This window comes from Notechis scutatus, chromosome 6 (genome assembly GCF_049901735.1).
Source record: "Notechis scutatus isolate UNSWTSFEM ecotype Mainland chromosome 6, rNotScu1.2, whole genome shotgun sequence".
Taxonomy (NCBI): Eukaryota; Metazoa; Chordata; class Lepidosauria; order Squamata; family Elapidae; genus Notechis; species Notechis scutatus.
The window spans coordinates 48874899-48897669 of NC_142014.1; the positions used below are offsets into that span (position 1 = coordinate 48874899).

The window sequence follows — 22771 nt, forward strand, 5'->3', positions numbered from 1 at the left end:
AAAATATTTCTTTTTAAGTGGTAGGGTAAATTAATTTTGCTCTAACCAGGTATCATTGCTGACTTGGTGTCAGTAACAAACTAATGACTGGTTGTTATAGGTATTGCAGATTGAAACTGCATAATTAACTTTAAAATGTTGACGAACTTAGGTCAACATTTTAAAGTTAATTATGCAGTTTCAATCTGCAATATCTATCTGCAATCTGTATGTGCATAATATGACTACCATTCTTGAATTATACTGATGGTTCATTTTCCATTCCATAAGTCCTTAACTGGATAGAGAACAGTCTGCAGCAGCTTTTTGCAACCATAATCCAATAAATCCTGAAGTCTGCTCTGTTAAAAACTTGATTTATATTTTAATGTATTCATATAGCAATACCAGAATCTTTTCAAGATTGAGAAGCCCAGACGTTGAAGGCTGAAACTACGATCTCCATTTTTTTGCTGTATCCTATTCCTTTTTTGTTTAGTGGTTTGTGTCAATTGCATCAATAGCCCTGTAATTGAGAAGGCAGACAAGTGAATTATTTCTTACTATATTTTATAATTTAGTTTTGTTCTTTTGAATGAAAAATATTAATTCATTGTCAACACTAAGCTGCATAGAACCATCTCAACCTCTCCTCCTGGGCAATTGCTTTAAAAAGGCCTTGAATGTACATGTTAAAAATATAATGGGTTAACAGCATACAGGATAGGTAATAAAGTTAGGGTTCATTCACATGAAATGTTTTTTTTTATTTGCATACGCTGTATGTGATAAGGGAAATTCATAACTAGGTAAGCTAATTAAGAGATATCTGGATTCTTTAAAACCTGAAATATGGAGGGTTGTGCCAAAATCATGAGTTTTCTTTACTGAACAGCGCTGCCAATTCTCAGTCAAATGATTTGTTTATTTAGTGTATGGCATATCATGACCTCACCCCTTTCCTAAGAGGTCTGTAGGGGGCGTGCATAAGCGCACCAACGTGCCTACCGTCCCTGTCCTATTGTTTCTCTTATTCTTTTATTTTTCTTATATGTACCCATTTCATGTATTCATAACTATGTATACACTTATACTTATTATCTTGTAAACAATTGGCAAATCAAATAAATAAATAAATAAAATAAATAAATGCGGCGACTAGCAATATAAATTAACATTTCAACCAAAAATCAGACAAAAGAACGAACGTCTTTTGAGGATATAAATGCTTCAAGACTCACACCCAGTTGTCTAAGCCAAACAAATCGCAAGTTGTAAATAAATGTCAATATTCATTTGTAATAAAAAGTTGGGTGGCGAAGGAAAAAACACCCAGGGGCGGAGCGAGGAGGAGGATTGGGGCAGCGAGCGAGCGTAGGGCGGCGCATATGGAACTCCGGGCGTCTCTTCGTCTTGTCGGCGAGCCGGGGGCGCGATGGCGGCTGCGGTGGAGCGTGTTGACGAATTGGTGCGGGAATACTTGGTGTTCCGTGGCTTCACTGCCACGCTGAAACAACTAGATGCGGAGATCAAGGCAGACAAGGAGAAAGGCTTCCGGGTGAGGATTGCAGAGAGGAAAGGCCTGGGCTGGTTTGAGGAGGTTTAGGTGATGGGGAGGGCAGACAGAACGCCCCTTCTTCCCCGGTCTTCCTTTTTCATGCTGACTTGCTACCGCCAGAAACAGGAACAGAGAAAGCATTGTTGTGCCCCGGAATTCTGAGCGTCTTTGCCAGAACAGTGGTTTCTGCCTGGACGGGCCTGCCTTTCAGTAGGGGCTGGTTTGAAATGATTTTGGGATTTGCTTTCAATTCGTTAGTTAGAAGGCATCCAGTCCCTTGCAGCTCTTCTTTAGAACCAGTCTTCCCAGAGAACAGGAGACGAAGAGCATGTGTAGAGTGCATCCCTTTCAAAATTGAGTGACTACGATGGTCCATAGACATCATGGATGATTGCTCGGGCATCTAGTTAGGTTGAGATGTTGACATTTTGCTTATATATAATGTATTTTTCTATTATTGAATCTGCCCAATAGATTATCAATCAAAATGAAATAATTGACACTAGAATTTCTTATTTAAAAAGACCAGGTCCAGATATATCTCATATAAAAAAGTTTTAACTGCTATTAAATCATTTAATATTTCATTGGGTAGAGATGCATAATTGGGAGCCTCAGTGAATCCATGTACCATGTACCATTTCTGAAATAAATGTTTTTAAAGTAGTCATGATAGATCTTTTAAAATTATTTTGTTTAAAAGCTCTGTATAGCTACCTACAGGGCCCACAACTCTGGTTGGTTAACAACAATGACTAAAAATACAATAAAACCAATATAAAAAGAAAAGAATGAAATAATAAAATAAAATTAAGAAAAACCACACACCCAACCCATAACTACATATCTATTGGTCTCTTCAATTCCTGAACTCCAACCTTATTGTCCCAGCCAGCTCCTTACCAACATGCAGAACACTTGTTACCAAATTATAATTTTTTAAATATGATGGAAGTGGAAAATTATGAAACATAAATCTAGAATGGCAAAAGTAAATGAAATAAAATATTTTTCTCCTAATATTTGGATTATAATACCAACTAATATTTGGATTGCAACATCTTGACCCAACGTTCAAAGGCCAGATGCAACTTTTGTCTGGAAAGTTACTGTATATATTATAATGTTTCTATATTCCCTGGTATTTCTTTATATGTTTTGTTTCAAGTTCCTTTTGAAATGACCTGTTCTTTCCTATTTCTATTGGTTTTAGCTAACAATAGCTGAACTCTACTTACAGGCCAGTAACCTGACATTCCCTTTATAGCTGAAATTGACTTGAAATAGAGGGTTATAAATTACATTTGTATTGGTTACAAATTACAGATAGTGCTTGACTTACAATCACAAGTAGAATGTCCATGGCTAAGCAAAGCAATAGTTAAGTGCATCCAGTTTACAACCTTTTTTCCTATGGTTGTCAAGCAAATAATGTGGCCATTAAGTGACTCTGGCTTCACCCATTGACATTGCTTATTGGGAGCCAGCTGGGAAAGTCTCAAATGGTGATCATATGACCCTGGGATAGTGCAGATGTCATAAATACATACCAAGTGCTAGTTGCCAAGTGCTTGAATTTTGATCTTGTGACCATGGGATGCTTCTGCAGTTGTAAGACAAACAAGCTTGTCGTAGGACGCCTTTTTCAAGGCTGTTGTAACTGTAAGTAGCCACTAAATGAATGGATGTAAGTCAAAGACTACCTGTATATCAAAACAAAGGTTATAGTCTTCTCAATAATAGAGTTAAAGATAGATGGAGAATAAATCAGAATTTAGAGGTATTTTTCAGTGCTTGAATGGAGCAAATGAGAATTGTTCCAGATAGTAACCAAGACATTCCAGAACTATTCTAAGCTTCCCTACCTGTACTTAATACCTGTATCAGTTACTTGCCATTTGCCATTATTTTTTTCAAAGTTAAAACAATCAGGTAAATGCTTTGTGACTCCCAGGTCTGTTACTATAAAGATTTTGGATTGGTAGGAATTCTTCAAACATTTAAGAACTGCATTCTGGACCCCAGATATGTTCCCATTGCATCTTGTTACCTCATATATTTGCCTCATTTGGAATTGGAGAGACATCTTTTCAACTGCATTGTTTATAGAATTGCATGGTTATATTTCATCCTGGAACAAAGAAATTGGAAGCAATCTTTATTGCAGATTCTCAGGACAATTGTCTTGAGTAGTTTTTGAGTAGGCTAATGTATTGATACGAATCATCAAAAAGTCTTAATTAAGAATAAAAAAACTTAAATGGAAAGGAGTTAACCGAGGGCTGTTAATCTCCATTAACCATTTATTTAATGTTACACATGTGTTTCATAAAATTTTGTCCTTATACAGGCTAATTGTCAGACCCTCAATATTTTTGGAGAGGAAGTAGGGAAATTGGGAAAAATTGCCCACATGAAGTTGGATAACAGAGACGACCCCACATGCACTACTATACTGCCCTTTTAATATGGACTGTTGTCCTTCCCTGAACTATTAAATCCTGTCAAGTGTACTTTAATTATATATATTTGAATCTTGTTTTTATAAAGGGGGCAAGCATTTGCATGGAAAATCATGGTCACCATACATGATTTTGATTTTTTCCTTCTCTCCTTTATCCTGTGACAGATAATTGAACCCTCTAATTATTGCTGTGATTTTTCTTGATGACTGAAGTTATTTGATTACATAACTTACTTTGGAGGGTTTCTAATTAGGTGGACAAGATAGTGGACCAGCTTCTGCAGTTTGTTCACAACTATGATCTAGCTGCCCTTCGGGAGTACTGGAGTTACCTTGACAGACGCCTTTTCAGTCGACTGGAGGATATGTATCGACCTACAGTGAACAAGCTGAAAATCAGTTTATACCGCTATTATCTCATTCATGCTGTGCAGGTTTGTTTCAATTTAATAAGCTTGCTCCAGAATAAGGATAGTTAAAAATAGATACAGGTAGTCCTTGATTTACAACAGTTCATTTAATGACTGTTTTGACGTTACAATGGCATTGAAAAAAGTGACTTACGACCATTTTTCACACTTATGACCGTTGCAGCATCCCCATGTGATCAAAATTCAGATGCTTGACAACTGACTCATATTTATGACAGTTGCGGTGGCCCGAGGTTGTATAATTACCTTTTCTGACCCTCTGACAAACAAAGTCAATGGGGAAACCAGATTCATTTAGCAACTGTGTTACTAACTTAACAACTGCAGTGATTCACTTAATAAGAAAGTAAGAAAGGTCGTAAATGTGGTAAGAAAGGTCGTAAATTGAGGCAAAACTCACCAGCTGTCTTGCTTAGCACCTGAAATTTGGGGCTCAATTGTGATTGTATGTCAAAGGCTACCTGCATTCTGTCAAAACACAATAGAGACAATTCTTCAGAAAATAGTTTCATGATTTAGTGGGAAATGTATTCTTATTCTGTTGGAGAACTGTAAAATCTGTACTTTCAGCTGCTGAAGTTTGAACAGCAGCTGCTGTGGGGAAAAAGTGATATCTGAACTCTTTTTTGTACATTTTAGGCAAACAGAAATGATAAGATACAGGAATTCTTTCTCAAACAAGCCTCTGAACTTCAAAATCAGACTGAATGGAAGGACTGGTTTGTTTTGCCTTTTATCCCAAATCCAGATGCAAACCCTAACTTTGCCATGTATTTTTCCCGTCGGTGGATAGATATTTTCATTGTTTCTCTGCATAACTTTCTTAGTGTTTTATTTCAGTGCATGCATATCCTTTTCCATATGGAAGAATATTGTAAGCCTGAATCAACTGCTTTTCTGTGTACATGTTTTCTTTCACTTCTTTTATTGTTAGAAAGTCATAATTATTTTTTATGAGGGCAGTAGGAATCATCTTTGCATTCTAGCACAACTGCTTCTATAACTAACGAATTAATATATTCTCTCATGATTCAAATAATCATCCATCACTCTTCCATGCTAGAACTGTATGCTAGAAGCCCAAGTAAATGTAATTTTGGCTAAACTTTAGAAAGAGCTGTGTGGTTTAAGTGGGAAAGATATTCTTGTTATAAACTATATCATTCAGGTGAGATCACATATTGCCCTGGCACAAAAGGACTCACAAAGTCAAGTTTTTTATGTTGGACCTGTTTTGTGTGTGTGTGTCAGAGAGAGATTTTTCATAGGGCAAGAGCAGCATCAGGGAAGACAAAGTTATTTCTTAAAAAAAATATTTAGGTTCTTGAAAAGTACTTAAAGCTTAGTGCATATGCAAAGGGAAGACACCTGTAAATATCTTAAGTTTCTTTATCCTTAATCTTTGTTACCTGTGCCAGTGATTATGAACTTTGAAGCAGAATGTCAGCGGAACAATGTTCTGCAAGAAAAAAATGAAATCCTTTGTCAAAAGGTAAGAATGGCACTTGTATATTAAGATTTGTATTCCAATTCTGGCACTGAAATATATCGTTCAATTTTTCACTATATGTAGTTGGAAAAACCAAGAAAGAATAGTTATTCATAATATGAACTTGAATTAAGTATCAAACAAGTCAGGATTTATAAACCAAATTTCAAACAATGTTTGTTAGACTATCCTGAAATGTTTGAATGAGTCATATAAAAATGTTCCTTTGTGGCTTGTAAGCATACTTGTGCATGCTTCCCATTCATATTGTAGTTTGATAAATTAAGATTCCTGCCTAATAGGTTGTGCTAATATTATTGCTGTTTTGAAATTAATGACCAGTTAATTTCCATTTCTATAGCTTGCATTCATATAGAGGGAAAGCAATTCAATTTTTTATTCATTCTCCATTTTTTTCCTAGTTGTTTGCTTTGCAAGCAGAATACTCCCATATCAAAAAAGAGGAACTACAGGAGGAAGAGGAGGATTTGACGCTTCAACATAAGCTTCCTCAATATGTAGTTAACATGGACCATCTGGGAGACTCAGAGCTGTGAGTGTATGTGAGAGGCCAATCAGTGAACACAATTAGATTACCCAGAGAAATCTTGGACCTTTTAGAAGTGTTTGCATGATTTACTTAGTCAACTTTCCTAGAAATATAGATAAATACTATGGAAAAGAAAGTTAAGGAAACATTTGAAAATTATTGCTTGTCTTGTATCTTCTCCCTCTCCTTGGCATTCTACGTTCTCATATAACTGATGGTTAGGTATCTCTTTTTTACAAAAAAATCTTCCTGAGTTGTTAAATGCACTTCATGTAGGAAAGCATCCCTCAACTGGGTGCCTCTAAGATTCTTCAGACTGTATAAATTCTGAGCTAGTTGGCTATGCAAGAATGGGAATTCTGAAAATTGGACCCCTGTAATGTTTCTGAACAAGGCAGGTTGGATAAGTGTAGTTCAAGAACTCTGTTTGAAAATGAACATTGTGTGACATAAATGAAAATTCTTTTGGAAAGTGGAATTTCTGTCAGGTATGGAGATTTAGGGTTCACCACCATTAATTTGCCTCCCCACCACTACTCCCTGCATCTCATTTAGTGACTTGATATGCAGCCAGAGAAGCACTGCACATTCTCTACAGGCCCGAGGAGGATTCCTGTCTTCCTTGCTACCTCAGAGCAAGAAGGGCCCCGCAAGAGCAACCCAGCCAACAGTAGCCACCTCAGCACAGATAGGAGCCACACAGGGAAGCAAAAAAGAACTGCCAAACCACCAGGTAAGGAGAAGTAATTGTGGTTTTTCTCTGTGTAAGAATCAGAGTACACAATACAGTAATGTTTCTGTATCTGCCATTCTGTTTTGTACCTGAACTTTTAATTTAGGCATGGGGCTAGGGAGAATAAAAACATGTCAAATCTTCCCTTGGCTTTCTAGGTCCCCAGAGGGAAAGAGGCAGCAATCGGAGGCAAGGAATCAAAAAGTCATGTCAGTGGTGTAGTTTCCATGGAGCCTACCTCAATACAACAGAATCAAAGACGTTTACAGGATCATGGAAAGGAAAAGAAAGAGTTTGGATCTAAAATAACTTTCCAGGTAGCGCAGCTAGTGTCTTGTGTGGATAGGGCAAGTTTTCATTCTCCTGAGTATTTCTGAGTAAAGTGAACTTTCTGCTCATAACCAGCTGATTGGTGTAAGGAAAAAAATGACCCATGACGTCTGAGCAATTAGTTATTTGTTTTTGTTTTTCTTAAAATGAGTCACCTATTTGAACTGGGGAAGTTAAGCATCAGTGTTATTTCTTCTGCCAGCTGATGTTCTCTTATGAATCACAAAAGGGACAAAGGGTTCTGAAATATTTTTTCCCTAAAGTTATTTGAGCAGCAGCAGTCAGCTGCTTGTTTGTCCTGCAGTTTATTTGCACTCAGGGATGAATATTATGTACGGGAAGAACTTGTGCAAGCCTTCTCAGCTTTTGAAACTTGATAGAAAAGAGATAAACAGCAGTTTTCCTTCTTTAAATTTTTTTTTATTATGAAAGACCAAAAGATGCATTATGGTCTTTGGGTCAGAAAATATAATTGCATTTTATATGAACACTTCTTGTTGATTGTGATAAGCCCTCATTTATTTCTAGAATGGTAGAAAGTTGCTAATAGTTGCCTCTTCTGTTAGAACTGACTGGGCTATGATGTCTTTTACCCTTCTACTGGCAAATAACATGTTACTAAGACATGGTATCTACAAAGGATATTGTCACAGCATACATTTTAGAAACAAAATGTCCTTCAAATCAAACCCTTAGAAATAAATTTAGAATGTAGCAATAGCACTTAGAGTTCTATACCGTTTCACAGTGCTTTACAGCCCTCTCTAAGCGGTTTACAGAGTCAGCATGTTGCTCCCAACAATCTGGGTCTTCATTTTACCGACCTTGGAAGGATGGAAGGCTGAGTCAATCTTGAGCTGGTGAGGATCGAACTGCCAAACTGTTGGCAGCCGGTGATCAGCAGACATAGCCTGCAGTACTGCATTCTAGCCACTGAGGCTCTATAGAGAGTAGGTTCTTCATTGCCTTTCAATATTTTGCTAACTTAGGCAATTAGACAATATTTTCATTGTAGATTACAACATTATGGTACTTGGTGTTCTCAATCTTTTTTCCTAAATGTTTGTAATTCTAAACTTGTCTCATTAGTTCTTTTTTTTGCTGCTGTTTTTTTTCTCTGCTGGATCCGTGAGATCTCTTTTCAGGAAGTTTAGGGGTCTTGTTAAGAGTTAATTCTTAACTTTTGTATTTGTAGCTGAATGTGTTTGTGTGTGCATGTACATATGAAATGAATTAGTATGAAATAAATTAGTGAGCTTTATCAGCCATTTTGTAGCAAAAGTGCCAAATACTCTTTTTGGACTTTTTTATTCTTGCTGTTATAATCCTCAATGAATATTACTCTATTGGAAGAAGCCTTGGTTTCCTCAACCTAAATTACCGGTAAATATCCTTGTGTAGAATATTTTTTAATGTGGAACTCAAGTCTGGTTTCTTTCATATTGAAAACGATTCCTTTAATCTTGCCCTCTTGCCTTTTCTGATTTTCAACTGTTTCAACAAAACAGCATGATTGGTTTATTTTTGTTTGGTGAGTGATGGTTGAAAAAATGTGCCTGGTGGAACTTTTATGTTTTTCCTCTTTTTGGACAGTATTTATCTCTGTTTGTGTCAAAATTGTTCAGTAGTTCCATTTTTCAGTGAGGAAGTGGCAAGTACTAAACATTCCTACCTAATCCTGCTTAATGCTATTAACTTAGAGAACTTAGAGACTTAATTGAGTTTGGCAATAATTTTTCTAAACCAAAAAATACGTTCTGTTTGGCAATTGCTGTTGCATTAAGAATTTGTTGTCCAGGGTACTGTTTGTAAGGTTTGTAGATATGCAAAATATTCTGTAGTATAAAATCATATTTATAGTTATCATTATAGGTATTGTTATAGGGTATACCATTGGGAATCTTTTCAGGCTACAATTGTATACAAACATAAATATGCGAATGCAACATGATCTCAATCTTTGTGATTACTGATTAAAATCATTATGCTTCTGTGACATGGAGCTAACACTATGCAAAAATGATTTTTTGCAAGTTCCCGTTTCTGTGCCCCTGAAGGCGGTATGGGACCATTTGCTGCTTAGAAAGTTTACATTTTGGGAATGGCAATATACTTTATAGAAGAGTATTTAATATTTAGCCATTTTTCTCCATTTAATATTTACTGCTTTTTTAAAGAAAATGGTTTAATAGAATAGAAAAGAAGCAGAAAACATATAAAATACAAAAAGGAAAGTGAAATAATTACCTAATTTTTGAAACAAATTAAATCTTGACCACAGGCAAACATATTGTCCAATCCTTTTATTGTATCGCTAAGGAAACATTTTGAAAGCTCTGAGTGCACACCTTTAATCTAGCCAGTTTTTTGGTCCCTGTTATACATATATCTTTCCTAGGACATTTAATAACTTGTTACCATCCAAGCATGATGGATCCTAAATAGATTATTTCTAAAGTTTTGGAATGTAATGTAATAATATATTTACACCTTTGAAGCTTGAATCCTTAACATAAATGAATATTTAATCGGAAGATATAACCAAGTCATGTGATATAATTTATCTTTGATTTTTTACATCTCCACCATAAAATGTATATAAAGCTGGGGAAAAATTGGGCAGAGTAAGTAAGTAATCATTTTAAGATCGTTAGAATATATATGAAACCTCTTGACTGAATACTTGAGCAGTTATTTTTTTGTCTTCCATGAAGTCCTATTACATACAAATGCTTTAAACACACTCTAATCCAGGGGTGTCAAACTCAAGGATCATCGGGTTGACCACGTGGGCCAGATCTAAGCACTCCACGGTCCTAATTAGGCCCGTGGGGTGCTTAGATCCGGCCCACGTGGTCAACCCTCGAAACAGCGAGGGACTGGCCTGCGGTGCCTCTGCCAGCTCTTCTTTTCGCTGGCAGAGGGTTGCAGGAGGCCGTTGCAGCTGGAAACTGAGCTCAGGGAGCCCATTTTGCTGGTAAAGCACTTGGACCACCAAAGGCGCCTCCGACATGAGACATCGAGCTGGTCACGCCTACCTTGGCCACACCCACCTCAGCCCTCCCGAGGTCAAACCCTGCCAACAACCCTGATGCAGCCCTCAATGAAATTGAATTTGATATCCTTGGCCTAGATAGCCATCGAATTAGTTAATTGTCTATTTGAAAAAAATATATCAAAAATCTGAGCTTTGGATCTTCTAATGAGATCTAAAGTACCAGTTGGAAATATCTTCCTAAATGCTACAAATAATGTCACTGGCCTGTGATCAGATATTATAGTAGATCATACAGAATTTCTGCTTTTCTGCCAGCTGCATGACGGAGGTTTGCTTTTTAAATATAGTAAGTTCAGCAATGGTCTGACTTACAGTGCAGTTTCTGAATGAGGTGGTATTTGTAGACTGGATATTGAACAGGGTCAAATTTCATTGGATTCAAATAGTTCAATGTTTGCTTTTCTCCCAAGGGCGATATCTCTGAGAGTGGATAGATCAATGAACAAAAATGTCTTATTTTGCCATTTGTAACTGTCATAATAATATTTGTGTTGTTGCTGATAGGATACAAATCTGTAGTCCTAAAACCTACCTTAGGGCAAGACAAGTTTGAAGAATTTAATTGATTTCCTTTTAGGGACAGAATGCTGAGAAGAAAGTGGAGATTACCGCCATTGAAACAGAATCATTCCCTGAGCTTCACGTTGAACAACTGGAAAACCAGACAAAAATATTTGGAACTGGCATGGATGTTGGAGTCATCAGGCATGAGCAGCCCTTCATTGTTCTGAGTCAAGAGGAATATGGAGAACACCACTCATCCATCATGCATTGCCGGTAACGATTGGCTAATGATTAAAAAACTGAATGTCATATTTGTCAATTTCATTACAGCAGAATAGAATCCAAATCTTCGTGAACTTACCAAATCGTTGACATTTATTCTTGGCTCCCAATCTGTCAAATGCAAATTATAATTAGGTAAATGCTTTGTTAGCAGAAGAAATATACAAAGATTTGCATATTAGAAATACTATCTAAATGAACATGAAAATATCTACTCAGGGTTTAATAGATGTAAAAGATCAAATGGGTAGTAGAAATCCATATCATATTTATGAAGAGGAGGCTATCAATGAAAAAGCTTTTTTTTTTCTGTGTGCAGGGTAGACTGCTCTGGCCGAAGAGTGGCCAGTTTAGATGTGGATGGAGTCATCAAGGTGTGGTCTTTCAATCCTATCATGCAGACGAAAGCATCTTCAATTTCCAAGTCTCCACTGCTTTCTCTGGAATGGGCAACCAAACGGGATAGGCTGGTGAGTAGCGCGGTGGGTGGGTGGGAGAGTGATTACTGGGACTACAATTTTGGCCAGGGATGATTTTTAGGTCAGTGCATGAGGAGGGAATCATATTGAAGAAGTTGTACTAAAGCCATCTTCCTTTTTGCTTGGATGTTCCTAGACCTAAAGTTCCTTAAGATACCTGGCTCTGGTGGCAGTTATGGTTTGAGAGCATCACAGTAGACATGCATAATCTTCATGTCCACTGATGAAGCTACAAATACTAGGGTTGTAGCAAAATTAATAGAAAAGGGTTGCAGAATCCAAATTTTATGTGTTGGGTGCTTTCTGGAAAACAAATTCAGAAAGTGAAATTAAAAGATTGTAGCTTGGATATTAGGCTAACAAGCATTCTTCCAATGACTTACATCAGTTTAACAGGTATTGGCTCATTATTGTTGCTGAGCAATTTTGAGTTTCTTCTGCATGAGGATCTCTGAACTGGGATTATTCTGTGGCTAAAACTATTTTGATTATCCAATTGATTGTTTCTTACATCTTGTTTGTATTCCTTGGCTGATTCTGTGATTTATTTTAAATGTGTGCCATCCCAAATAATTGAATTGATCATATAATAATAATCCCCAAATATCTGGAGTGCCACTTGAACACCATTGGCATTGACAAAATCCCCATCAGTCAATTGCAAAAGGCAGCTTTTCTTGGAACAGTTTACATCCTGTGACACCTTTAACACCATCAAACCACACCTGCCTATTGGGAAGAACTCAGGTGGATAAAAATGTAAATCCTCTTTAAATATCTTGCAGACTGTGTGACTATCCAGAATAATAAATTAAACTTACATGCCACCCACCACTGGCGCCTCGCAGCAATCAAACAAATTACAATGGCATCGATAAAACATACATACATAAAAACTTAAATAATAAATAAAAGGCTTTGTGTTTTATATACTGTATATAGTTAATAAGATTACCATAGTAGCTATTATATAATTCTTAGAATAAAAATACCTTGCATGCAAGAATGGGAAACTCTGTAAATATTTTATTTATTTATTTTATTAAACTTAATATGCTGTTTATCTTTCCTGGAGGTGACTCTAGATGTCTTACAGCCTTTCAGTAACCAAGAGAATCCAGAAATACTCAGATTCCTCCTTCCCTCCCTCCCTCCCTCAAAATTCTCCCATTTTCCTTAAGTTTGCAAGATTTTAGAAGTCTACCATTCAGACAATGTCTAGTAATTTTCTTTTTGTCAGGAAGTATCTTAAACAGTTGCAGTTTAGGCTATGGATAAGATTAGTTAAAGAAAAAATGATTAGAACAAAGACAAGGTTTGATTTATTTATTTACTGTGCTAGAATCTGGTCTTGCCCTAGGCTCCAGGAGCATTGCTTTCAATCAGGCCTCTTTAAAAATATATGTAATCCAACTTTAAAAAGGCATACTATCTAGCAAACTGTAGATGGTGAAAGCTGAATGATAAACCAACCCCCCCACACACAAACAGAGGGAGAGAGAAGAGAGAGAGAGAGAGACAAGCCTGTTAATTTTCAGAGGAATACCAGTCGTAGCCTTCATCTGTTTTTTCTTCTGTTGCTTCTTTGAAGTTGTTGCTTGGCAGTGGAGTTGGTACTGTTCGTCTCTATGATACTGAAGCCAAGAAGAATCTTTGTGAAATTAGCATTGATGAAGATATGCCCAGGTATAAGCCTGACCTTTAACCTTTGTTAAAGATCACCATCGAGTGATCGTGATTTTTGTGACAAGAACAGTACTGCTATTTGTGGCATCTATTTGAGATCTGCATGACATAATATTGATTGTTGCTTATTTGTGAATTGGAATCATGAGTCCTTAGTGCTCTCTTGAGTTTGGCTGTTTTCTTGCAGTTGTTTCATTATTCAACCTAAGATAAGATTTGATGATGTCATCTAGCTGGGTAATGAAACATCTGAAAGATGAAAACAACCAAGCTCAGAAAGCAACAAGGACCCCTCATTTCAACTCTGAGCTACAAATATTCTTTATGAATCATGAGTGTATTTTCAGCTTTGCTTCTGTCACTTCTGCGCCATTTCAACAATATTGGGGAGGAGTTCTTAATGCTGTATTTGGGATGTTTTAGATGCCGTGACTTCTCTGCGTAAGAAAATTCTGTGACATAAGAATCAGATATTTTAATAATTTCACTTACTACTTCTGTTAAGTGTGACAAGCCTACTTGGGTTGTAAGACAGTGCCCAAGTTAAAGAGAAAGAATGAAATACAATGCTGCTATATCATCAAAGTTCTGGTCATGGTCAGGCAGAGGGCTGAGCCAATTTGCAGAGGGAATCAAAGGATTTTTCTGGGCTTCCTGTAGAGGTGCAACATGAGCTGAAACACAGTCTTTATTCTGCAGATATTTGATCACAGTCACACATAACTGTTTTTACTCATTTACATTTATTTAAGAGATGTTCAGAGACAATGAAAAAGATAGTATGTTTACATTTTTAATATTGAGAGTATTAGTATTAATACTCTCTATACCCAGTATAGATGCATGTTTTTGTGTTAGGAAAAAGGACAATGTAGACTTCTGAAAAGTGCCAATAGTAATTGATATCCTTCTTGATTCTCTGGACTATCTATGTGGAAAGCCACAGTAAATTTTGTGTCTCTTTATTTCAGGATCCTGTCTCTTGCATGTAGTCCAAGTGGTGCTTCCTTTGTCTGTTCAGCTGCAGCATCTGGCCTTGTCAATCAGCTAGATTATGCTACATCAGATTCTGGAGGAAAGGGCATCAATCAAGTTCCTGGAAAATTGCTTTTGTGGGATACCAAAACTATGAAGCAGCAGGTATAGTATGTGTTTTTTGCCCACCCTTGAGCTTGTTTGATAAAAATAAAAGAAAGTTTTCTTAATCTGTAGCTCAAAAAAAGAAGATACTTAACTGATGTTTTTAACAGATCCTTCATATGTTTCTCCTTAATATTATGGTTGTTTAGGGCGTTTGAATAATTGTTATCACAGTAGCTATAATGTTGATGTGAGCTAATGCTAAGTTGACCAATTTATGTTTGCTTACTGTCACCTTCTAGATTCAATGTTGCTCAAGGATGCCTAGTTGGCTTTTGTGGCCAGATGTACTTTTGTTCGGCTTTGAATGACACAGGGCTTACATTCTTCCTGGAAAAGATCCAGTTGTCCCAAGCACTGAATCATTCCAAGCTAAACCACTTTTAATGGCAAAGAAAACATGTTAAAAAAAAGTATGTCTCCTCCAATGAATCTGCAGGAGGATATACTTCCTCTCGAATCTGAAGTTATATTTAGACCTCTCTTGGTGGGAATTTTTTCATTTTATAAATAGCTGGTTTCTGTTTTCAGGAAAAATAGGCTAATATATGAAAAGCTCCTTGTGTACATTTAGTATTTACAGAATACAGTGGGAGATGAAGAAACTCAGATGTAAGTTTCGTTGAACAACTGCATTATTTATTTATTTATTTGATTTGTTTGATTTATTTATTTGATTTATTTGCCGCCCATCTCATTTCAACAAGATTCTCAGATAGATATCTCAGAGTAACTGCTCCCTTGGGAAAGAACAAACAATTTAAATTCTGTGTTCCCTATTTTTTGTTTGCTGTTTCAGCTCCAATTTTCTCTTGAACCGGAGCCCATTGCTATAAACTGCACAGCCTTCAACCATAATGGGAATCTCCTGGTCACTGGAGCAGCAGATGGCATAATTCGCCTCTTTGGTAAATGGCTTCGTTCCTTTTTTTTTCCATTTTAAATTCGGTAGGTCCTAGGATTTTCAGTTACTGAGCAGACACTTTGTTGTGGAGCAGGAGTAGGAAAATGGGCCAAAGGCTGGTACACTGACAAAAGTTAACCAGTTATGTTATTCTCATTTAATCCTTTACTTTTTATTAGATCCCTCATTTTAATAGATACTGTGTTTCTCACAAAATAAGGCCGGGACTTATTTTTTTTTGACCCCTGAAAAAAACGGCTTTTCAGGGGTGACTTAATTCCCCCCTTGCATCCTCGGGCGGGCGGGCGGCGACGGCTTGGATGTTGACCTCGGTGTTGGTGGGGCACTTCGTATCGGGAGACCTTCCGCCACCGTTGCTTTCCCTTCTCCCTGTGCTGCCGTGGCATTTAGAGCAACGCCGCGGCATTTGGTGCAGCCACGTGTGGCCAGCCAGGGCTCCTCCCGGCAACCGGAGCCCGGCGGAGACACTCGGCCTCAGGCACTCCTGTCGCCGCCTTCCCTTTGCCTTTGAAGGCAAAGCCAATTCTTTTAAAAACGACGCCCTACTACCGGTACGACAAACCTCCCCTGCCCAAGAGGGCAGCCCAACCCCATGTGGGGAGGCGAATCTCCCGGGGCCGCAGCGCAGGATCGGCCTACCCTGGGAGAAGCACCCAGCCGCCATCCCTGCCTGACGCCGGGCAGAGCGTGAAGAGCTTTGCTTGGGACGCCCAGCGCAGCTGACAGGCGGGCCCTCTTGCCTGGCGGCGGAGTTCTCGCCAAGGCAGCGAGTGCTTCCCCGCCAGGCTCTCTGCTCATCCTTCCAGGGCCACGCCAGAGCCGTCGGGCTGGGCAGAGCTGGGAAAGCGAGCTGCGGGTGCATGCCCACCTGTCAAGCGAAAGAGCTGGGCCAACCCAAGCTTGGCTTCCTTCCCAAGTCCCTCAAGCCCGAACCCGAAGGGGCCACCAGGAGAGGCCGCCCGAGGCAGTGATAGCACCTACCCATCCGTGGACAGGGAGGCAAGGTGACGGCCTGCACCGCGTCCTCTGAGCTGAGCCCCGCCGAGTGAGCGCCTCTGCCCGATGCCCGTACAGCTGTAGCATTTGGAGCTGCCGGCGCATTTGGAGATGCGTGGGGATGGAGACGGGCTGGGCGAGGGGTGGAAAGGACAGGCGGCTTCGGGCTTCCGTTGCCTCGCCTCTCTGTCCGTGGATGGGTGGGCGCTATCACTGCTTCGGGCAGCCCTCCCGGTGGCTCCCTTCGGGTTTGGGCTGGAGGGACTTTGGAAGGAAGCCAAGCTCGGGTCAGCCCGGCTCTTTCGCTTGGCAGGCAGGTGCGCACCCGCGGCTCGATTTCCCAGCTCTGCCCAGCCTGCATAGCTCTGGCGTGGCCCTGGCAGGATGAGCGGAGGGCCTGGCGGGGAAGCGCTCGCTGCCTTGGCGAGAGCTCCGCCGCCGGGCAGGAGGGCCCGCCTGTCAGCTGCGCTGGGCGGCCGAGGCGAAGCTCTTCGCGCTCTGCCCAGTGCCAGGCAGGGATGTCGGCTGGGCGCTTCTCCCAGGGTGGGCCGATCCTGCACTGTGGCCCTTGGAGATTCGCCTCCCCACGTGGGGTTGGGCTGCCCTCTCGGGCAGGGGAGGCTTTGTCGTACCGGTAGTAGGGCGTTGTTTTTGAAAGAATTGGCTTTTCCTTCGAAGGCGAAGGGAAGGCGGTGACAGGAGCGCCTGAAGCAGTGTGTCTCTGCTGGGCTCCGGTTGCAAGGAGGAGCCCTGGCTGGCCGTGTGGCTATGCCAAACGCTGGCAGCATGGGGAGAAGGGAAAGCAACAGTGGCAGAAGGTCTCCCGATACGAAGTGCCCCACCAACGCCGAGGTCAACGCAGGCAGCACCATATCCGGGTATGCAACAAAAGTACTTCCTAACGGCAAGCCCCCCCCGCCATTCCCCATTTCGCATGTTTAATATAGGCCTTAATTTGGGGGGAGGGGCTTAATTTGATTTTATGCCTATAAAACATGCTGGGACTTCCTATTGGGGGAGGCCGTATTGTTGGATAAACACGGTACAATGCAGTGCACCTTATGTACTGTATATTTTGACTATAATTCTCAGCTAATATACAATATTCAGAGAGGTTGTTATCATTCTGTATATGTATAACGTTGAGTGCGGGTCTCTATATCAGGTTTTATGTTAGGACTTGGCAGTTATTTATTTATTTGTATCCCACCTTTATTATTTTTACAAATGACTCAAGGCGGTAAACATATCCAGCATATCCATTCTTCCTCCTATTTTCCTCATGACAACACTCTGTGAGGTGAATTGGCCTGACAGAGAATGATTGGCCCAAGGTCACCCAGCTGGCATTCACAGCTAAGGTGGCACTTGAATTCACAGCCTCCTGCTTTCTTGCCTGCTGCTTTAACCACTAGATCAAGTTGGCTCACACTTTTCTCTCTGCTTTCTTACCTCATACTGGAATAAACAGAACTAACGATTGTTTGTGTTTTGGCAGAGATTGTTAAGATTTCAAAATTGGTCTTTTTTTGGGGGTGGTGGTGGTGTTCCATGTAGCTTCAGTTAGGAATGAGGATCATTTTCTCCCCCAAAGAGTGAAGTTCTAACTCCCATCTTCTCTCATAGCAAAGCCAATGATGAAATCCACAAATACATATGGTGCCCAAAATCAAAGGAGGTTACCAAATTGCTGTCTTCCAAGCTTCAGAGCTTCTATAGCTTTTTAATAGAATGGAGATGAAGAGTTAGTGGAATTAGTCATGTTGAACACCATTGTAACTGTTATAAAGATAATTATTTTCCTCCTTTATTATTTCCTTCCTCTAGAGAAATCATCCCATTATAATACCAGCCAGCACAAGTCTTTCCTGTCAGAATATCAACAGGGCTGGCAAGAGAGACACCAAGTTCAAAAACTGACTTAGAAGCCTGTAAAGGTAATCCACCTGCACTTTTTTCCTTTCTGTCTTCCAGATATGCAGCAGCATGAATGTGCTATTAGCTGGAAGGCCCACGATGGAGAGGTTTATTCTGTTGAATTCAGCTATGATGAGAATGCTGTTTACAGCATAGGTGAAGATGGAAAGGTAAGTTTTAAAAAATTGTGGCCAAACTGACATATATGACAGCAACACATTTATTTATATCACTATTTATATGTCTTTCTTTGGAGATATAGTTGGCCTCAAAATAGGTGGTATCTATATCTAATTAATGACACCTTATCTAGAAAAGACCATGCAACCCTCTGTACCTTCTGAAGTTTCACCTGAAAGCTGTTGATCCAGTGAATCTATAAATCATTTTGAAAACTAGCAGATGTCCTAATTTGTAGGGACCCCACTGGTTATGTTTCTTCTGGTATCAGTGATATTTTTCTCTATATTTGTAGGTGCTATTGCACAGTAAAGAATGCATATTTTATATCTTACTGGGATCTATTATATCATTGTAGTTTATTCAATGGAATATCCATAAAAGCGGATGCAAAATTTCTGAATTTAGTCTCCCTAAAGATGCCACTGGGCCCTTTGTGTTGTCTGGCTATAGTGGATACAAACAAGTCCAATTCCCACGTGGAAGGCTCTTCGCATTTGATTCTGAAGGAAACTACATGTTAACCTGTTCTTCTACTGGAGGTGTTATCTACAAGGTACCAGCCATTGGTTGAGATAATTACATGTTGTTTCTGTAACAAGAACTGATTTTTTTTTTCATTCTTCAACTATGATTTGTGAATAAGCAATTTGATGGACTTGCATAACTTGCAAAAGCAAAAAAGATTTAGAAATCACATGGGGTGGGAGGTGATTTTATTACGATATTATGATATTAATTTATTTGATTCTTTTTATTAGTTTTATTGTTTTAATGTTTTATATTCTGTAAGCCGCTTTGAGTCACCATGGGTGAATAGGTGGCAGTATAAATTTAATAAATAAATAAATGTCTAAGCCAAAACCAAGTAGCCACATTGAAATGTAGCATTATATGTTAATCTGACTACATACAGTACCTCTGGGTGGTATTTATCAAAGAAGATCAGAAGGGTTCTTGTAGCCATCTGGATAGATATTGGAAACAGTTAACTACATCAGATAGGTCTTTCCTGTGGTCATATATCGTGTTAAAATTAAAGGGTTTGGGAAACTCATGAGTGGAGACAGAGTAAATGCAGCATATTTTGAGAAGTAGAGTGATGAAATTTTGGTCTATTTTATAATCCTGTGTTGACATTAGTATATATTGTACTTCAGTAATCATTCTGGCATTATTTGTCTTAGCTCTGCTGTATGGCTTAAAGTCCAGGATAATAATCTAATTTTTTAAAAGGACCAAGTTTTCCTAGAATTTTAGATTCCAGATTGGTAAGTGATTTCTGCCCTAAAACCTTGCTAATCTTTGATTTATCTTTTCTCTATTTCAGCTGAATAGCAGTGACAAAGTACTAGAGAGCTGTCTTTCCCTTGGAGGACATAGGGCTCCAGTGGTCACTGTGGACTGGTGCACAGCCATGGACTGTGGGACCTGCCTCACTGCATCCATGGATGGGAAGATCAAACTAACTACTCTGCTTGCACAGAAGTCTTAAGTGAAACTGTGCTCCAAGATGTGAACATTTTTTTTAACAGAAGAATGAATGATCAGTATTAACCATTAGCTTCAAACTTTTATAGGGAGGGAAGGTTTAATTATTTGTCTTAATGTCATCATCTCTTTTTAAGTTAGGAGTTAAATTTAATTGCCAAATTACTGCCACTTAGAAGAGTACGTTCTAACAGTTCATTTCAACAAATATTAAACATTCCCGCATTATCAAGTTCCTTTCAATAAGGAGCATCCCATTGTTCCTCTTGGTCTTCATTAGCACATAGCCATAATTCTCTGGGTTAGTCCCAAGATGGAGTATGAATTCGTTGTGGTTCTAGCAAGTGGGAGATGGAATGGGAAGTCTTGTTCAAAACTCTAACAGTATTGACTGCATTTTTACTCGAAGAAAACTTGATTGCATTTACATTATGCTGCTTTGTTTGAAGAACATTCCATGCTAATGCTCCTAGAAGAAAAAAAGTTATATATAATTCGTATTGTTTATTTTCCTTTAGAGTTTTGGACATCTGATACAGACTACAAAAAGCATATGATAGTAAAATGTTATGAAATGGCATCTGTTTATTACTACCAATTTTTAATCAGTTCATCCTAATTAAGTTCTGTTACACAAGCAAGCAGTTTTATAGAACTCTCAGCTTTCTTTCTTTTATATTTCTAGCAATTTGCATTTTTGGAGAGGATAAAAATACACTGCACCAGTAATGGCTAACCTTTTCGGCACTAAGTGCCCAAAGCGCATGTGCGCACATCGCCAAAATGCAATGCACATCTCCATGCATGCATGTGCATACTCCATGCATGTGCCCCGCCCCTGCATGCGCCCTGGTCCCTACGCATGTGCGGCAGAGACCCGAAGACGAGCTGGCCGGCGGGAGATGCGCACGCATGCGGGGCGGAGCTAAACTGGGGTGATGGCTTGCGTGCCCAGAGGGCTCTGCGTGCCACCTCTGGCATGTGTGCCATAGGTTCGCTATCTTGGCACTACACAGTGAAACACACAGGCACCAGCGTATGGTACCTTGGAACTGCTTTTATGTCAATCCATATTTTTTTAGATGTACTTGTATCGTGAATAGTATTCTTGGTCATCAGCCTGAGTTCACCAAACACAGTTACTCTCAGAAATACATCTAAGGAGGCACAGTTGTGGCCTTCAGCTGTAACAGAATTGAACACAACAGAATTCCAAGCAGAAGGTGAACAATAGTGTCTGTAATAAAACTAATGTGCTTTGGCAAGTACTGAAGGTAGTTGAAAGAAATGGAGAAAAGTTCTGACCTACAGCCTATATTAATTTAGAATTATTCTATTTTTGTTAGGGGGGAAATAGATGAAATGGCACTATTGTTACCATAGCATGCTTGTGGAAGTGCAACACAGACTGGTTTAAAAATTGCGGAGGGGAGCCCAGAATGATCCCCTTAAGGCTGAATGTTGTCATTATTGGTAAGGCCTTTTTCACTGGAAGAAAAGTGTTGAGCTGATAGAATTTCAAATGGCAGCACCCCACACTGCAACAGTTGGATATGCAATTTCCATACTTAAGCATATGTGAAGTTCAAATGTGGCTGCATTCCTACGACAAGTTTTATGGTTAACAATTAGGGTTTATTAACGGCCTGACATTGCACACCAAATCATGAACTAACCACATTCATTTCATTAAAACAAAACCCTAGTGTAAAATACAGGTAATCCTCAACTTATGACTACAATTGACATTTCTGTTAAGTGAGAAATGTATTAAGTGAGTTTTGTCCCATTTTACAACCTTTCTTGCTACAATTGTTAAGTGAATCACTGCAGTTGATAAGTTTGTAACCTGGTTGTTAACTGAATCTGGCTTTCTCATTGACATTGCTTGTCAGAAGGGGATCGCATGACTTTGGGACATAGCAACGGTCTTAAGTATGAACCAGTTGCCAAGCATCACATGATCACATGATCGTGGGGATGCTGCAAAGATCGTAAATGTGAAAAACATACGTCACCTTTTCCATTGCCGTTGTAACTTTGAACATGACTAAATGAACTGTAAGTCGAGGACTACCTGTGGAGCTATTGTATAGTTGTATAGTCTTGTGTAAACTGCGTATGAAGTTAAGGGGGAGAATAAATGCATGTCAGATTTCTTAAAAGAGGAAAAAATCCAAGTATATTTTAAAAAATTTGCATCTAAAAACCGTTTAAAGCATTTAATTGTGATAAATGTGATAACTGAAGATATGTGGACATGTCCGAGATCAACGTACAAAAACGATACAAAAGGAACTGTGGCAATTATTCAAGGGACGGAGGGGGGTTACTATACATTTGGATCAGTGATTTTTTTTTCCAAACTGTACCTTTAAGGTGTGGACTTGAGGGAGTTCTGGGAGTTGAAGTCCCCACATCTTGAAAGGTGCCGAGTTTGAAAAAAACTGGTTTCGATCATTCCCCCCCTTCTCGTGAAGAACTCTAGTCAGTGCCGGGGTCTCCAACCTTGGCAACTTTTAAGACTTGTGGACTTCAACTCCCAGAATTCCTCAGCCAGCAAAGCCACACGCGTCTCA

General features: G+C 39.2%; 1 protein-coding gene and 1 long non-coding RNA gene across 3 annotated transcripts; one reads left to right on the plus strand and one right to left on the minus strand.

Annotated features, from left to right (window-relative positions):
* The first annotated feature begins 1342 nt into the window (after nt 1-1342).
* Nucleotides 1343-20770, plus strand: WDR91 (WD repeat domain 91). Of its 2 annotated transcripts, XM_087968190.1 has the most exons (15): nt 1343-1537; nt 4256-4435; nt 5072-5278; nt 5841-5924; nt 6344-6474; nt 7027-7204; nt 7363-7521; nt 11170-11369; nt 11698-11848; nt 13449-13543; nt 14515-14683; nt 15483-15591; nt 18579-18691; nt 19060-19257; nt 20032-20770. In XM_087968190.1, the coding sequence occupies exons 1-15, from the start codon at nt 1415-1417 to the stop codon at nt 20194-20196; spliced, it is 2262 nt and encodes a 753-aa protein (XP_087824316.1). In that variant the 5' UTR covers nt 1343-1414; the 3' UTR covers nt 20197-20770. The 2 variants fall into 2 exon arrangements, with proteins under 2 accessions (XP_087824316.1, XP_087824317.1); XM_087968191.1 differs by lacking the exons at nt 18579-18691; nt 19060-19257; nt 20032-20770 and adding an exon at nt 18432-18564.
* Nucleotides 20281-22730, minus strand: LOC148130209 (uncharacterized). The gene is made up of 2 exons (XR_015750100.1): nt 22565-22730; nt 20281-20661 (listed from the first exon to the last, which is right to left on the minus strand). It is a non-coding gene; the product is annotated as an uncharacterized LOC148130209 (long non-coding RNA).
* Between the last annotated feature and the right edge of the window lie 41 nt (nt 22731-22771).

Coding starts and splice junctions, on each gene's coding strand:
- WDR91 (XM_087968190.1), top strand. CDS start 1,415: ATGGCGGCTGCGGTGGAGCGTGTTGACGAATTGGTGCGGGAATACTTG. Junction 1,538..4,255: donor ACAAGGAGAAAGGCTTCCGG/GTGAGGATTGCA, acceptor GTTTCTAATTAG/GTGGACAAGATAGTGGACCA. Junction 15,592..18,578: donor TGGCATAATTCGCCTCTTTG/GTAAATGGCTTC, acceptor TCTGTCTTCCAG/ATATGCAGCAGCATGAATGT.